The sequence below is a fragment of the Schistocerca gregaria genome, chromosome 2 (genome assembly GCF_023897955.1).
Source record: "Schistocerca gregaria isolate iqSchGreg1 chromosome 2, iqSchGreg1.2, whole genome shotgun sequence".
Taxonomy (NCBI): Eukaryota; Metazoa; Arthropoda; class Insecta; order Orthoptera; family Acrididae; genus Schistocerca; species Schistocerca gregaria.
The window spans coordinates 141,394,006-141,412,377 of NC_064921.1; the positions used below are offsets into that span (position 1 = coordinate 141,394,006).

At 38.3% G+C, this 18,372-nt stretch overlaps 2 protein-coding genes across 5 annotated transcripts in view; one reads left to right on the forward strand and one right to left on the reverse strand.

The window, feature by feature from the left end:
- Positions 1 to 8,496, reverse strand: part of LOC126336524 (calpain-5-like) — a 276,232-nt gene extending 267,736 nt beyond the window's left edge. Inside the window, exon 1 of one of the 4 annotated variants that reach the window (XM_050000315.1) lies at positions 8,120 to 8,496. In XM_050000315.1, coding sequence (XP_049856272.1) covers positions 8,120 to 8,208 — 89 coding nt within the window. In that variant the 5' untranslated portion in view covers positions 8,209 to 8,496. Of the gene's footprint in view, positions 1 to 8,009; positions 8,086 to 8,119 lie in introns of those variants that run through there. The other 3 variants (XM_050000317.1, XM_050000316.1, XM_050000319.1) reach the window with 3 other exon arrangements.
- LOC126336526 (mitochondrial uncoupling protein Bmcp) overlaps positions 8,481 to 18,372 on the forward strand; it is a 99,642-nt gene continuing 89,750 nt past the window's right edge. Inside the window, exons 1-2 of the mRNA XM_050000321.1 lie at positions 8,481 to 8,619; positions 8,827 to 8,963. Coding sequence (XP_049856278.1) covers positions 8,495 to 8,619; positions 8,827 to 8,963 — 262 coding nt within the window. The 5' untranslated portion in view covers positions 8,481 to 8,494. The remainder of the gene's footprint in view (positions 8,620 to 8,826; positions 8,964 to 18,372) is intronic.

The following is an 18,372-nucleotide window of genomic DNA, read 5'->3' on the forward strand; positions in this document are numbered from 1 at the left end:
GTATGTTGATATTGGTATCGGGTGATGTTTTTGAGCTATATAGGTCAAGGGAAGTGTTTGATCCTAATTTATGGGATCGGGAGCTGCTGTTGAGCAGGGAAGTGTCCGATTCCATATGACATTGTGTTTAGTGGTATTTGGGGAGTTTTGTGATGTCGGTTTCTTTCGTCGTTCTATGTGGTGTCTAAATTTGTTTGTATTTAGTTTGCCCTCACCTAAAAACACCCCATTTCCCGCGCTTGTCCCGTTAGTGTCATTAGGCTTTTTGTGGAAAGTGTGTTTGTTTTTCGATGTATTTTCGTCCTCATAATGTGTACGTACCGACTTTATATGCGCCATATTGGAATTGTGGTCAATGGTCGTTTCCACCATATTTGTGACATCATGGGTCAAAGCTGACAGGCGGGATCAGATGCTTCCGTATTTCCAGCACAACAGTTGTGGCTTTGCGGCTAGTGCTTGAAGCAGTAATGTCAGCATCCACAGATGTAGCAGTGTCGCCTAGCAGCTGCCATCAAGGTCCATGCCTTCTGGTGGGCTTCTAAACTTACTGGGCTGAGATACCAGGCATATTAATGTTCAATCTTGCACCACAACCTGGATTTGAAGAAAATAACAATTTTTTGTAATGGGTTCTTTGACTATGCCAACCCTGAACCACACTATTACCCTCCAGACCAACATAGACCTTGGATAACTCTACAGTTCAGTGATTTGTCACAATCTACAGAAAGAAAGCCCAAAAGCAACATCGCGATCTACAATGTGCCTGGAATCACCAGTAGATCTAACAGGTTCAGTATACAACACAACCCACCACAACCTGCACTAGTCCTACATAGTTCTATAAAATCTTCCAAATCAATTCCTTCCCCCTCTCCCATACCCCCCAATAGTTTGCCGTTTCCATGAATCCAATACAAGGCAAATAAATAACACAATCTAAATTTTTACCCACAAGAACTAAACAAAATATTGTAAATAAAACACATGAATGGCGTCTACAACTGAAACATAAAAATAGTAATATCATGGATATCATCTAAACTTTGAGAAATAGTTGCAACAAAATCTTCTTAAATCGCACATAGCACTCATAATAACTTACACAGTAAGAACAATGATAGGGTTTTCTCACAACATAGTTTGAAGTCAAGAAGACATCATAGAAATGAAACAATAAGAAGTCAGCAGGCACAGATGAGGTTACAGTCTATGTTCTGAAGGCACGTTTAGGCAGCATACCTAAGCCATTAACAAGTATAATAAATGAGTCCTTCACCAAATGCCGGTTTCACTACTGTCTGCATTCTCAAAAATACCCGACTCAATCATGAATGATATACTAATTAGTCACATGAATAAATACAACACTTTAATTAAGCACAGTTTGGTTTCAAATTTGGGAGCAGTACAATCTCAGCCATTACGGAGTTCACAAAAATGGTACCTGAAGCTCTTGACAAGGGTAACTGTTGCAGACATATGCTTAGGCTTGTCAAAGACTTTTGACACTGCTGCCATAAAATAATAATAAACAAGATAGAAGCACTTGATGTAAGATGAATAGTAAATAAATGGCTCCAGTCTTCCCTGAAAAACTGAGTGTGAGAGATACAAATACTTCACATTCTGCTGACTATAAATTTTCGGTAAAGCAATTGTCTTCACCAGTGTTTTTATTCATTACTCTTTCAACTTATTTATATCTGCCTGAATAGTTTCTAGGGTCCTTTGTTTACGTATTAGCCAGTACTTAAATCAGTTTATATGATTTCTGTTTTTGCCATGAGTGAGAAGTGTGTGACATGCCGTAGGATCGTTAGTTCCGGGGTGTGGTGTGATGGGTGTTGTAGTTTCTTTCATTGGGGCGAATGTAGTGGTGTGGGAAATGGGGACATAAATGAGGCTCACCAGTGGTATTGTAGAATCTGCAGTAGAGATAGGAAAATACTGGAACAGGAAGCAAAAATTGCAGCTCTTCAAGCTGACCTAGACAAGGCAAGGGAGGATCTGGACAGGTTAAAGAGGGAGAAGGGTGAACAGAGGTGGGAAGTGGCAACAGGTAATACGGGGAACAGGCAAAGGAGAGCATCAGACAGCTTTGTGATCAATCTAGAAAATAGATTTGACTTGTTGCCTCAGTCAGAATCGGATGAGCCTCATGTAGCTGAAGCTGTAGAAAGGGCACAACAAGCTTCCAAGGACTTGAAAAAGGTGGGGAAATTTGTAAAGAGAAAGAAAGTTCTGTTGTTAGGTAGTTCCCATGGTAGAGGTGTTGGCCAACTACTGCAGGAAAATCTAGGTCCAGAGTACCAGGTCACAAACTTTTTCAAGCCTAGTGCAGGTAACAGAGGATATAGGTTCTTTATGCAAGGATTTCACGAAGGTGGATGCCGTGGTTATAGTGGGTGGTCCGGGAAACAGCATTGACAGAGACTCTAAATATTCCATAGAGAGTGACCTGGTGAAGATAGCATCAGCAACGAAGCATATGAGTGTGGGATTTGTCTCTGGGTTGAGACACCATGATCGGCCTCATTTGAACTCTTCTGTAGGGAGGGTGAACTTGAAGTTGGAGTGGCTGCTTAGGACAGATATAGGGTCCCATATTGGTTTCATTCCTGTTGATGCTATTGATAGGTGGGACTACACTAGGCATGGCCTTCACCTCAATAGGAAAGGGAAGGGAAAACTGTCACAAGTGGTAAAATACCAGTGGTCACAGGTGTCAGAGGGATGCCTTTTTTAGGATAGGGAAGGGGGATAGAAAACGAGTTTTAAGAGAGATTGGCAGACACACTCAGTTTGAGAAAACAGATGAACAGGAGTCAGATTTTAGCATACAGCCTCCATTTAAACAATGTATAACAGAAAGTAATCAGAAAATGCCAGTTCATCTTCACCAAAGCAGTTATAATCCCATTAGTATGCAGTATCAGTTATCTGTATTACACCAGAACATTCTGTGACTCAGAAATAAAGTTGATGAACTACTCATTTCTATTGATGAAATGAATTCATCTAACCAAATTGACATAATATGCCTCTCTGAACATGAAGTGACCACTGGTATAGATATGTTAGACATTTCAGGATTTAAGCTAGCTTCCTACTTTTGCAGAGTAGATACGGATGGAGGAGGAGTTGCCACATTTATTAAAAACTGCCATAAATTCAAGAACATTGACACTAATAAATTCTGTTTAGAGTAGCATCTAGAAGCATGTGCAACAGAAGTAGAGTTCCATAACAGATCCTATATAATAGTAACTATTTACCAAGCACCTGCAGGAAACTATAATCTATTCATAAATCATCTAGAAGCTCTTTTGGGTTATTTAACAGTAAGAAACAAAGAAATTTTGATTGCTGGTGACTTTGATACAGATTTTCTAATTCAGTAAACATTTACTGCAGTTAGTAATGTTGTCTTTCAATCTAACCCACACTGTAAAATTCCCAACTAGGATCACTAAATCCTCAAGGACCGCCATTGATAACATTTTTAGAGACAAATCAAAGGAACAAAATCATATCATAAAACCTGTAATAATTGGACTATCAGATCATGACATGGAGCTCCTTGTTTTAGATGTAAATTCTAAGCAGATTATCTAGACTGCTAAATCTGAGAACAGGAGAGTATTCAATCAACCAAAAATTGAGTGTTTTAGAAAACTGCTCAAAGATATGAACTGGAAAGATGTTTATAGTGCTCATGACATGAATGAAAAATATAACACATTCATGAACAATGTCAGTACCATGTTTGAAAACTGTTTTCCTCTAAAAGTTACTCAAATTAAACAGAAGTCTATAAGAAAACCATGGATCACACAAGGAATAAAGATTTCCTGTAAGACAAAAAGGAAAATGTATCTGTCGACCAAGAATAGCTCCAATGCTGATGATTTAGCTAAATACAAGGAATACTGTAAAACATTAAAAAAAGTAATTCAGACGTCTAAACAAATACACTACGAGAAGATAGCAATGTCAGGGAACAAAATAAAAACAATATGGGATATAGTGAAAGAGGAGACTGGTATAACCAGAAAGGAACAGGAGCAAATAGCACTAAGGGTAGATGACACATTAGTAACCGATGGGCATAGTGTGGCAAATCTATTTAACAAGTACTTTATATCCGTTACTGATAGAATGGGATTGTCAGGATTAGTAAATAATGCCCTTGAATATCTGAAACTAGCCTTTACAAATAGCTTCAGGTTCATGAATATGTCACTCACTTCACCAAAAGAAATAACTTCCATAATAAAATCTTTAAAAACAAAGCATTCTAATGGTTACGATGAAATATCAACAAAGTTAATTAAGGCATGTTCTTGTGAGTTTAGTACAATTCTGAGTTACTTGTGTAACCAGTCAATTATAACTAGGACATTTCCTGAGTGGCTCAAATATGCAGATGTTAAGCCTCTATTCAAGAAAGGGGATAAAGAGATGCCATCAAACTACAGACCGATTTCACTTTTGCCAGCATTCTCAAAAATTTTAGAAAAAGTAATGTACAGGCAGCTTCTCAACCATCTGACCACAAATAACATATTATCAAGAACACAGTTTGGATTTCTGAAGGGTTCTGATATTGAAAAGGCTATTTACACCTACAGTGAAAATGTACTTAATTCATTAAATAACAAGTTACAAGCAGCAGGTATTTTCTGTGATTTGTCAAAGGCATTCAATTGTGTAAACCACAACATCCTCTTAAATAAATTAGAATTCTATGGTGTCACGGGCAGTGCTGCAAAATGGAAAAGTCATACCTCGCTAACAGGAGACAAAGGGTGTCAGCACAAGGGACTAGTGAATTAAGTCATCATCAGAATGGGAAGAAATTACATGTGGTGTCCCACAAGGATCCTCATTACGGCCATTGCTTTTTCTTGTGTACATTAATGATACCTCATCAATTACACTGCCAGAAGCAGAGTTCGTTTTGTTTGCAGATGACACAAGTATTGCAATAAATAGTATGTTGAGTGTAGTTCTGGAAAGATCTGCTAATGATATTTTCATGGATATTAATAAATGGTTTAAAGCCAACTCACTGACATTAAACTTCGAAAAGACTCACTATATGCAATTCAGAACCTGTAAGAGGTTTCCACCCAGCATATGCATAAAGTACGAAGAAGAGCAGATAGAAGAGGTTGACAGTCTTAAATTCCTGGGATTACAACTTGATAATAAATTCAGTTGGGAGGAGCACACCACAGAACTCCAGAAACGCCTTAACAAATCTGTATTTGCAGTTCGAGTGTTAGCAGACATAGGCGACATAAAAGTGAAAAAGCTTGCATACTTTGCCTACTTTCATTCCATAATGACATATGGTATAATATTTTGGGGTAACTCTTCAAGTCAAAGAAAAGTTTTCAGAGTCCAAAAGCGTGTAATACATATTATTTGTGGAGTAAACTCATGGACATCTTGTAGAAACCTCTTCAAAGAAATGGGTATACTAACTACTGCCTCTCAGTATATTTACTCCTTAATGAAATTTGTCCTAAATAATATATCTCTTTTTCCAACAAACAGCTCAGTTCATGTATACAATACCAGGAACAAAAATGATCTGACCAAGGACTTAAAAGCACTTACTTTAGTTCAAAAAGGGGTCCACTACTCAGGAACACTCATCTTCAATAATTTGCCAGCAAACATAAAAAATTTAGTTACAAATAAAGATCAGTTTAAAAGGAGCCTGAAAGACTTACTAGTGGCCAACTCCTCCTACTCCACTGACGAATTTTTTAATAGAAACAAATGATGTGTTGTATATATTCATACTATTAGAATTGTTATTTCAGCTTAAAAAAAAGTGACATGTTCCACATCCACAAGGATCTCCTCAACACGGATCTATGGAATGAAAAACTAATCTAATCTTACAAGAAACACAAACATAGGTCTGCCTCAGGGTAGTGTATTGGATCCAACTTTGTTCTTAATATATTTCAATGACTTTCCAGACTGTATAAGACGTGGAGCATCATAGTTAATCATGAAACACCAGGACTCCTATTAAGGAAACCAAATGAAACATCAAAGACTGTTTACGATTGGCTAACATGTAATAAATTAACATCAAACAGAAAGAAAAAAAGAATTATATGCACTTCAGATCAAGAGAAAAAAAACAATGCAGTCACATTAAGCACAGGTTATAGATTGTGTCACACATATTTAGGAATAAATTTTGACTGTCAATTAAAATGGAACAAACACTAAAAGATACAAAATGAATGTGATCGGTATGTTATGTTAATACGGTTTTCTAATTAGTTTGTAACAGCCAATGTTTTGTGTTGACATATTATTCCTTGATGCGCATACATTCTTAGCTGCGGGATTCTTTTCTGGGGAACAAAGGCAGAAAACATGGACACCGTTTTTAAACTGCAGACAGGGTCTGTAAGAATAACAGCTAGAAGTAGTAGCTGGGTTTAGTATAACGGACTATTTTAAAACCAGTATCCTTAGGCCTGAGTACATCTACCAATCTGTTGGGCAAATCAGGGAAAACATTACTAAGTATTTCATTAATATCTCTATAAATAATAATGGAACAAGAGCCAGCTTGTACCTACATTTACCACAGAAAAAATACAGAAAACTCAATACAGCATTTCCTATCTCGGAATAAAACTGCATTATAAATTGGGCAAGGAGGATTACTAAAATAAATCTGTTTAAAAGTGGATTAAACATTCTTCATAAGTAATGCATACTGGTACTACACAAGTCAAGATTATTTAGGACACTCAGAGTAATGGTAAATAATGAAATGGGAAATTAGAATGCCCTGTCATATTACAAGACATGATTATAATTTAATTATTTTACATGAAAAGCACATGCGAAGACCTATAGTGAGTGATGGTAATGACCTGTCACTCTAAGAGCTCAACATCTCACTAATCATGGAGGGATGGTGACTCAGTTTTTTAGGCAGACTGAGGGATGGACATGAGGAAATGCATGGGGCATAGTTACATGTTTATGTGCCTGGAGTCAGTTTTCCAAATACATGCATGGGAGTGCAAGGAGCATAGCAGCATTTTTGTGGTCCAGGAGTGTAGATGTTAGTGTGTACAGTGTTGCAGTGCAAAACTGTTTCATATGTTATATGGTAAAAATTGTGTGTAAACCAAAGAACATTTACAATAATGACTAAATGAAGTAGCACAGTTGTTAAAATGATTTTATTATCAGAAGGATGGAGTTTTCTCTGTCCAGCCACTCTGATTTAGGTTTTCTGTGGTTCTTCTAAATCATTTCTGGCATATGACAGGATGGTTCCTTCACAAGGCCAAGGCTGGCCCCTGGTCCCCTTCTAATAGTAACATAAATTTAAATTCTATGTGTATTTTGAGCTATTTATTTTCATTGTACTATGATAACAAATCCTATATGATCGTAGGACGACCCCTGGATTAATAAACAAATCAATCAACTCAAATAACAATACCTTGTGTTATTCATTATAACCTACACAGAGCCAAAATAGAGCTGGCTATGCGATAACACAAATGTCAAAATAACTTACAGCAGTAGAAGTGGTTTGCAACAATCTGAACACAGTCAAAACAACAATGTCACTCACACTCTCAATTTTGATTTCATTTATTTGTTCATCAAGGGATCATATCGCAATGATATAGGATTTGTCATCATAACACAATGAAAATCATTGGCTCAACATGCAAGCACGTGTTTTATGAGGATAAGATGGGTCGTCAGCCGTAGCCCTGGTAATGAACCCTTTCTAGAAGTTTGCTTCGAATGAGTAGGAAAACCAAGGAAAGCCTAAAGAAGGATGGTCAAACAGACTAAACACCATCAGCCAATATATGTCAGTTTCTTAGCAACCTGCACTGCCTCATTCGGTTTGTCCCTATTATAAGACGTCCTGTTAACGTGTAATAACAATGGATGTTCTGCAGACGTATACAGTTAAATGTATACAGAAAGGTTACCCTTCTGTCCATGTATAGAATTAGTGCCAATCAGTGCATTCATCGGCTACACCATTACTTAAACGTATGCAGGGACACATCCAACGTGGTACTTCTATTAAAGCGTTTACCTTAAGCGTAAATTTGAAGATTGAGTTGATACTTTCTTTTCGCGCGGCAGAAATCTTTTAATTTTTTTTTTTTTTTCAACTGACAGCATCCATATCTAAATTCTGTGCATTTACCGTCTCTTGACGCTTGGAATGTCACAGCGCATAGGTCACGATTTATAAATAGAACAAAGTTTCTGATTTCCGAAAGAATTTATACGTGACTCATGTGTAGAAATATAGGAAATGATTATTATAATGGTTATAAACACAACTTAGAATTTCTGCCCACCACTCTCTCAATTAGTTAATTTGTAAACATACTTTCAAATACAGGTGCGGCACCGCCTTTTAACATTTGCTATGCGACCAATATCGAGGAACATTATCGGAGTTATGTACTATCGACCTTACATTATTATCTCGACATGTCACAACAGAAACGATTATATCGAGGGTTTGTTTCAACAATTGTGGTGTGATCGGCTGCGTTTCATCACGCGAGAAAAAATTGATAACGTGTAAGTTAATTGGGTGCATAATACACCAGTAATCCCGTTCTTGAACACAATTATTGCTCAGTCGTTAGATTACGTGAATGAATGTTGCGCTTTATTACGTAACAGTGACGAGAAGTCATAGTAATGATAGCTTCGTTCGCCGGTGTTTAAAGTATCATCATTCTTGTTCTGCTCAGACACAACGGTGTACTATTACATTTAATACAGGACTACGGCAGCAGACGCCCCAGAGGAAAGGGTGCCTCCCGCAGCAGGCCCTCAACAAACGGCAGAAAGTGGGATGGGAGAAGCGGATTGGCGGCCTTTCGTATATGGAGGTCTTGCTTCCTGCGCAGCCGAATTCGGTTTGTCATAATTTCTTTAGCTGTTTATTAAGTTTGTTTGAAGCGCAGGGAGTTCTGTTACACAAACAACAACAAAATGCATATCATTGTATCATGCAATGACAGGCTTATGAATCTTTCTGCAGTTAATTGGAAATAGCAATACTGGTTATGTCTGTAAGATGATAAAAAATAATGGAATTAAAAATATAGCATTACAACTATCGCCATGTAAGATTGTTTTGCAATATGTTTTGGTAAGTTTTAGTGGGTTGTGGTTAGATTTTCAGTAATGCAATGTTTATTCTGTCATGTTGGGAACTTTCTGTAACTGGATATCATTCTGTACACTTATGATCTTTTTACGTCAAGTTTCCCTTAGCTGACATTAATCGTATACAAATTAATTAGTTTATGGTCTTATTTAATTGTTTATTGTGGCACTTAAACAATCAGATTACAGGATTTTCCTGTGACCAATATGTGAACATACAAACAGCCAGTTGGTAAACGTTAATCTGTGTACAAATTTCTGGTATGTGATGTGTACCACTTTCTGCGTACCATATTGTATTAAGTAAATGTATAATGATTTGTTGTTCACAGTTGAAGCTTGGCTCTTCAAATTTTTAGTTTACAGGAAACACAAGTATATTCTGAAGTGGGTGACTGTACACTAGTGATGTAGCTGTTATTCTAGTCTCTTTTTTGAACTCCTGTTTCTAAACTATGAGGCAATTTCTGTGTGAGATGCAGTTATTGAGATAGGTGCAAAATGTTGTCACAACCATAAGTACATTGAGTTTTTGTTCCATTAACTAAGTAACTTCATCCCCAAATCATGTTCTGTAAATGACATTACGAATGAGAGCCTTCAGGTGTGTGGAACAATTAGTGTAAATGACTTGCTTTACTATACCACTTTATTTCTCGGTATATGTTACAAGAGTGCTGTAGGTACTTCTTATTCCTTTCTCCAATGAATGAAAATAAAAAGAACAACCAGTATGTAAATTTCAGTGCTGCATAATTAGTTTAACATATAAAAATTGAAATGATCATTCGGTTAAGATATTACACATCAGCTTAACTCTAGAATCGGACTGCTTACTGGTTGTACACTTGATCGTCAACCTTCTGTTATCAGTGGGAGTCGGCTGACTTTACACTTGTGTTGATCTGTGTGTAGTATTGTATGGTAGTTACTATTATGTACAAAAATGAGCAAAGAGGCTAGACCTGCTCCTTCTAGTGGCTTTCCACCAACTTTCATTGTCACTTTTGTGATGCGTTAATGTTTGTTTCCTAAGCTATAAGCTGGCTGGTCTTGGAGAAAGAGGTCGAGCTTGCTTTAGCAACCAGTGTGCTATAAGTTCATCACAAGCTGCTTCTCTATGTATCCTCTACCCACAGGCCAAGTAAAAGTGTATGATCAGTATGCTGATGATTGGTAACATCTTTGAACTTTTCTTGAACGATAATAGTGTGTGGTGAAGTGAGTGGAGGAAGCAAGCCACACCTTTGTCATACATTGCAGCCACTATACAACTGCATGAGAGGTAGAACTGATACAGAAAAGTAATCCAATGTAACTGGAAAGATAGGAAAAAATGCACTCACCAAGCAGTGGCAGGAGAACACATATATAAAAGGTATTAAAGTTTGCAAGCTTTTGGAGCCAGTGGCTCTATCTTCTGGCAGAAGGGTTTGAAGAGGGAGGAAGAGAGGCGACAGAATAGGACTGGTGAGGTGGTTTAGGAAAATGGGGAGAGTTCGGAAAAGTCTCCCAGAATCTTGGGTTGGGGAAAACTTAGTGGATGGGGTGAGAGGGAAAAACTGATTGTTGGATTACTGCACCATACGAGAGCTTGCAGGTTTACAAATCTCATCCAGTGCAGTCCCCAACAATCAGTCTTTCCTATTCATTCCATGTGATAAGTCTCCACTGACTGAGGTTCTGGGCAATTTTTCTGAACTCTGCCCCTTTACCTCAATTTCACCAGTCCTTTTCCATCACCTCTCCTTTCCCTGTCAAGCATTCTGCCAGAAGAAGGAACCATTGGCTCTGAAAGCTTGCAAACTTTAGTACCTTTTATATGTGTGTTCTCATGTCACCACTTTCAGAATTTTTCTTTATCTGTCCAATTACATTATATTTTCAAAAACTGATCAATTTCATTGACAATAAAATAATATTTAAATATATTTTAATCAATGTTGAAGTAGCTTATTGATATTTCAGTAATTTACAAATGACTGATAAAGTAAGTTTTTAAAAATATTGCGTACACTAATGGTAGCTACAGTGGGATCAAGAGGAATGTTCAATACAAACTGGCCAAAAGATAGCTGGACCATGTAGTTGCTGAGCATACCACCGAAGACGGTGTGCTCGACTTCAACAGCTTTACAGTCTGTACTGTCTGGATTCTTTCCATCAACTCCAGATTTTCTGGTTAGCGTGTGTAGGAACTCTCCTTTCAAAATTGTAACATATCAGTCTGTCCTGTTATCCCCCTACCCAGGTCTCAACCTTCATTACACACTGTCCTCTCCGCTGCAGCCCTACACATGCTTTCTATCCTGCCAGTGCATCTGCATACTCCTAGCACTATTTGCACTCAGTGTGTCCTTACACGTTCCCATAGGCAACATTAGCACCATCCCCCACCCCTGCTCTTCTATCCCTCCCCTTCCCAGCAGTCCCTCCACTTCCCCATCTCATGTGTATTCTCGACATCTACCCCTACCACACATCCAAGCAAATATTACTGCTCACCTCGGACACAGTTGCAGTAGCAGTCTGTTTCAGATGGTATCAGTTTCATCTTCTGTGGTCCACATTTCACAGATATTCAATGCTGTGCTCCATACTGTGAGCATCAGCCCATCTTGACAGCACTAAAACTCACACAGAGGGTTAGGAATGACGTTAATTTTTATACATTGAAAACATCAAGTTATGGAATCATCAGGCTTAGCCATAATTTTTTGCTTTGTACTTATTGTTCCATCACCTTATCAGTAATATTGGCAATCATTGTCCATATTTACTATCGAACTATTATTAAAGTGATCCAACATGCATGAGCAAAATTTAAAACTGTTCTACCAAAAGAATACATAATGGGGATGATATGCATATGCCCTTCTCTATGGCAGACCACAAACTGCTTGTAGCATTCGCTGACAAACTCTGCAGTTAGCTGTTTACATTGTTTAGCACTGCTGTGGTATGATAACTACCTCTGAGTGCATCACAAATGTGCCTTCTTGTCTTCACACCCCTTAAAGCAGTGAAAACATATGGAGTTGTAATAGATTCCTATATTCATTGCTTAAAATTTTGCTTAAAATTTATTCTTTAAACTCACTAAGTAGACTTTCAAGGGATACTTTGTGTCTTATCTTGAAGCCCTTGCCAGTCATTTTTTGCAGCATCTCTGTGACTCTCTCCCTCGGGTGAAACAAACCTGTGATCATTCATGCTGCCATTCATTGTGTGTGTTCAGTTTTCCCTGTTTAGTTCTGTTTGGCATATGTCCCACACACTTTAGCAATATTCTAGAATGGTTGCTCAAGTGCTTTATAAGCAATATCCTCTGTCGACTAACTGGATTTCCATTGTATTCTACTGATGAACTGAAGCCTGCCACCTACTTCTCCTATGACTAAGCCTGTTTGAACGTTTCATTCAGTATGCTACAAACTGTTTCACCCACCTGTTTGTATGAGTGGTGTATTTCAACTGTGAACAGTTTGTATTGCAGTCATAAAATACTTTTTTTTTTGTGAAATACAAAATTTTACATTTCTGAATATTTAAAGCAAGTTACACCTCTCTTTGTACTATTTTGAAATCTTATCAAGATGTTACTGAATATTTGTTCAGCTTTTTTCAAACAGTGCTTCATTATACACTACCTGACAATTTCTAAGGAACAGCAATATTGTTGGACAGGAATAACCGTAGGCAATGGTGGATGATAGTTACCAAATTGTTGAGGAGTCATTGAGGGATAGTGTCCGAGATGTTCATTGAGCAGCACGCCTGCCAAGAGCATCTCAGCCATGCTGTCTAGGATTTAGGTCCAGTGAATAAGCAGGCCATTCCATATGTTGAGTACCTTCACTTTACAGTGTTTGACACCTTAGTAGTTCTGCATGGGCAGGCATGTCATCCAACAACAGAAAGTTGTGACCTACCACACCACTAAGCAGGTGGACATGATCCAGGATAATCTCCCTACAATACCACTGTACTGTAGCAGTACCTCGTGCAAAGATATGCAGTGATGTTTGGCTATTGTGCAGAATGCATGTCCATCCCATAGTGCCTAAGCCATACTGATGATATTCAAGAACATTTTGTGGCATGTAACATGTTCCCATCTTTCCCCACATCAACTAGTGCCCATAATCACTTGTCGCAGTGAAATGGGAGTCATTAAAGAACCGACACCAACCAACATGCTCCCTACACCAATGAACTCTCTTCTTGATGAAGGCATGCATGAAGTGGGATGCATTTAACAGGCTTCTGAGCATACAAAACATCTTCATTTAATCATTGCAAAACTGTTCTGGCATACACACTTGGACCAGTAGTGGTTGCAGTGTCTGCATCGATCAACCTAGAAGTGAGATATTTGTTCCTTTTCACCACTAGAGCTATGTATCAATCCTCTTGCAGTATGGTGGTCCGTCGACATTGGCGGCATACTTGTGCATAGCATTTCCACCTTCAGTGACCTTTTTTAATCAAGAGATGACACTTTTGGAGACATACATTACTGTGGCCACAGTAACAACACTTTGACTGGGTTCAAGCCATCCAGCTACTCATGTACAATCGTAAGCACTGAAATGAAGTCTTCCAGACTTGTCATACCTTGCGGAATGTCACACTAATAGACTTCATCAAACACTGTACTGCAACTGTCAAAGGCATACAATGTGTTCATGCACCGTCTTTGCAACAGTAATTATGTCCTGCCCTCTAAATTAATTTCCTTTTACTATCATTGGTTCTGTAGCAAATGTCGGTTGTTCAGTAGCAATTGGCAGTTATTCCTTAGCATGTGTCAGTATTTTCTTAGCACTTGTCAAGCAGTGTGGATAAATGCATCATCTATGAAAAGTGTTACATCACAACTAATACTGTCTGAAGGGTCATTAATGTAATATGTAAAGAGCAAGGGTCTCAACTATCATCCCTAGGCACACCTGGAGTTATTTCTATACCTGTTGATGACTCTCCATCCAAGATAACATGCCATGTCCTTCCTACCAAGAAATCCTCAATCTAGTCACAAATTTCCCTTGACACTCCATACCTTACTGTCTATAATAAATTGGAAATGTTTTTCAGAAGTCAAGAAACAAAGCATCTACCTGACAGCCCTAATCTGTGCCTTTAAGAATATCATGTGAGAAAAGCACTAATTGTGTTTCACATGATCGATATTTTTGGAGTCTGTGCTGTTTGACATGGAGGAAGACATTTTGTTTGTGATACCCCATTATATTTCAACTCAGAATGTGTTAAAAGATTCTAAAGCAGTTGTATGTCAAGGATATTGAACAATAGTTTTGTGAATCACATCAACTATCTTTCTTGTTGACAGATGTCATCATCATCATCAACAACAACAACATTAGTATTCTGCTGAAAGGCAGGTTTTCACATGGTAATTCTCCAGGCTGTCCGGTCTTCTGCTATCCTCTTCAGGTCTGCATAATTTCCTCTTCCCTTTATGTCGTCTATCATCTTGTATCTCCTTCTTCCTCTCAGTCTTCTCCCACAAACCAATCCTTCCAAAGCATCTGCTAGCAAGTGCTCCCTTCTCAATGAATGTTCCAACCAGTTCTTTTTCCTTTCTCTTACAACCTTCAGCAGACATCTTCTCTCACCAACCCTGTCTAGTACTCTTTCATTACTCACTCTTTCCATCCAACTTATTCTCTCCATTCTCCTTGACATCGACATCTCAGATGCTTCTAACCTTTTTTCATCCACTTGTCTCAGCGTCCATGTTTCTGCCCCATATAGTGCCACACTCCAGACAAAACATTTGCCAAGCGTTTCCTTAGACCTTTATCTAATCTGCCACATAAGAGTCTCCTCTTTCTGTTGAATGCCTCCTTTGCTATGACAATTCAAGTTTTCACCTCCTAGCGACATCTCAAGTATTCAGTTATTGTGCTTCCAAGATATTTAAATGCACTGACTTGTCTAATGGTAGATTGTCCTATTTTAATATTGGACAATCTGTGTCTTGTACTGATGGCGATACTCTCTGTTTTGCTGTGTTTATTTGCATCCCATATTCCACACAAGCTTCATTCAGATCTTCCAGCATGTTATTCACTGTTCGCTCACTTTCTGCCACTAATACCATATCATCAGCAAATCTTATACATTCTGTTCTCTTTCCACCAATACATATTCCTCTTTTCCCATCTAAGCTTTTCACAATAATCTCTTCAAGGTATACATTAAACAACAGTGGGGAAAGGCAACAACCTTGTCTAACACCTCGTCCAATGCTTCCTTCTGACATTTCATTTCCAATCCTTATCCTTACTTTCTGGTGTAAATACAGATTCTGTATCAGTCATCTCTCCTTCCAATCTACTCCTTTCTTCTTCAAAATATCCATCAGCTTGTTCCACTGAACTCAGCCAAAAGCCTTTTCTAAATCTATAAAAACAGCAAAGATTTCTCTACCTTTTTCCATATATCTTTCCCCTATACTACTTAACAGGCCAATAGCATCTCTTGTTCCTTTTCCTCTTCTAAATCCAAACTACTACTCTGCAATCCCTCTAACCACCTTGCCAAATAGCCTTCTATTCAACACTCTCAGCAACACATAGGCTGCATTAGAAATTAGATTGATGGTCCTGTGCTCTTCAAATTTTTTAGTGGTTCTCTTTTTCTCTGTTGGTATCATAACTGTTGCAAGGAAGTCCTCAGGACATTCCACTTTGTCATATATCTCATTACAGAGAGAGACTATTTCTTTTCTTGCCTTGTTTCCCAGACTCTTCAACAGTTCTGCTGACAAATCATCAATTCCATATGCCTTCCTAATCTTCATCTCCTTCAGCACCTTTTCTACTTCTACTTCCAAGATGGTGAATCCTTTTCCATCTACCAGCTCCTCTTCAACCTTAATTTCGCATTGTATTTCATCCCCCTTATACAGACATTCAATATATTCTTGCCATCTGTTCAAAATCTCCTGTGGTTTTTTTGCTAGAGTACCATCCGCCCTTTCTATTTCCATGTTATTCCTCTTTCTTTTACATTCAAAAACTATCTCACTGGCCACTCTATACATCATTTTTCATACTTCCCTCTTTCTACATTTTCTCTGTTTTGTCACATTTATGTTTCATCCAGTTTTCCCTTGCTTCTTCAGTTTCTCTTCTTAATTCATTATTGTTTCCTGTACCTCTTTTTGCCTTCTTCAGTTTCTACATTTTTCCACTTTCTCCTCTCTTCCATCTTTTTCAACGTGTTTTGTGTTATCCATTCTTTCCTGGTAGTTTGTAATACTCTTATTCCTAGTACTTCTTTGGCAGAGTCCATGAGTCCTTCCCTCATTTTTATCCATTTGTTTTCCAAATCTGATGCCTTTCCTACCTCTTTGAGTCTTTCTATGTTTAGTCTTTCTTTTGTTTTACCTCTCCAGACTTTTTCAACTTCACTTGTATTTCTCCCACTAGTAGGTTGTGGTCTAAATTTATATCCACTCCTGAATAAGCTTTGGCATTCTTCAAACAGTTCCTAAACATTTTTTGTATCAGTATGTAGTCCAACTGATATCTTCCCCTATTGAAATTTGACATCCATGTGCAGTGTCTCTTTGTGGTGTTCAAATAATGTGTTACCCACTGCTGATGCATTTTCTTTACAGAAACTAATTAGTCATTCACCTCTCTCGTTTCTTAATCCTAATCAAATTTTCCTACTGTATCTTCATCTCTTCCTTCACCCAGCACTGCATTCCAGTCCCCCATCATGATGATAATGCAGGCATTTCTATTTTCTTTCTCAATGAGTTCTTGTATTTTCTTATATTATTCCACTTCCTCATCTCATGCTGGCTGTAAGGCATATATACCTGTATTAAAACAAATCTTTTGAACTACCCTTCAGTCATATCATCATCAGTCTTCCATCAGCAAATTGTACCTTGAATACCTTATTTTTCAGCTTTTGCCCTATCAGTATTCCTACTCCATTTTCACCACTCTTGGTTTCCCCTGAGTAAAAGAGCTTATAATCTCCACTTTCTATCTTCCCATTCTCTCCCCATCTCATTTCACACAAACCAAGGGCATCTAATCTGTTCCTTTTCATATCCTGTTTTGCATTCCCTAGCTTTCCTGCTTTCAGTAGTGTCCTCATATTCCATGTTCCAATCCTTATCTTTCCTTCCTTCACTGCCCCTTCTTTCCTTTCAAACATGTCTATTCAGTGTGTTCCCCTCCCTGAGATCCGAATCGGGGGGAAGTTTTAACTCCGGAATCTTTCACATGGAGAAACATACCACGTACTGCTGGGGAATGTAATCTGGTAGTTTCCTGTTACTTTCCACATAGGGCCAGCTTAAAATCAGCTGCTCACTATGAGTCAGGCACTGTCTGTAGCTGCCCCTCTTGGGTACAGTTGCTACTTGTACTCTTTTTGTACCCAAAGAGAAAAGGTGCCTCTTCTGCCAGCTTCACTGTTCCAAAAGACTCTTCTCTGCTGATGCTGCCGTTGAGGTCTTATAAATATAACAGGAAATGACAGGAAAATGGGTTAGGACAGGTTTGGGTTAGGAAAGGGGGAGTGATAGGACGTTGTGGGACACACTTTGTCTGTCTCCTTCCCTTTGGTCTGTCCAGCTTGGGTGACCCTTCTGGTAGCTAAGCTACCGCCATAATAGCCCTCCAGATGCAGAGCACGCAAACCTCCTTGTCCACATGGACAGTGCTATGTTAAGGCAATGTCCTCTGAGGAGGGTTGACAGATGTGCCCTATGCTTTCTTCCAACCACTGAACATGATTATTTGTGCTACGGATCTACAATACATTATGGTTAATAGAAGGGCTAAGCCAACAACTTATTCAGTATTCAATTTGATGTGGTTTATATCAATCCCTTGAGATTTGTTCAGTTTAAATGATATCAGCTTTTTCTAAAATCCCCTGACACTAGTATCAATTGCACTCATCTCTACATTGGTGTGAAAATTAAATTGGACAATACTCCTGGATTTTCATTTGCAAAGGCACATTTCAAAACAGTGTAGTATTTCTGCTTTTGCTGTGCTACCCTCCATTTCAGGTCCTGTATCATCCATGAGTATCTGGAGCTAACTTTGGTGCTATTAACAGCCTTTACATATAACTAGAATTTCTTTGGGTTTTGTT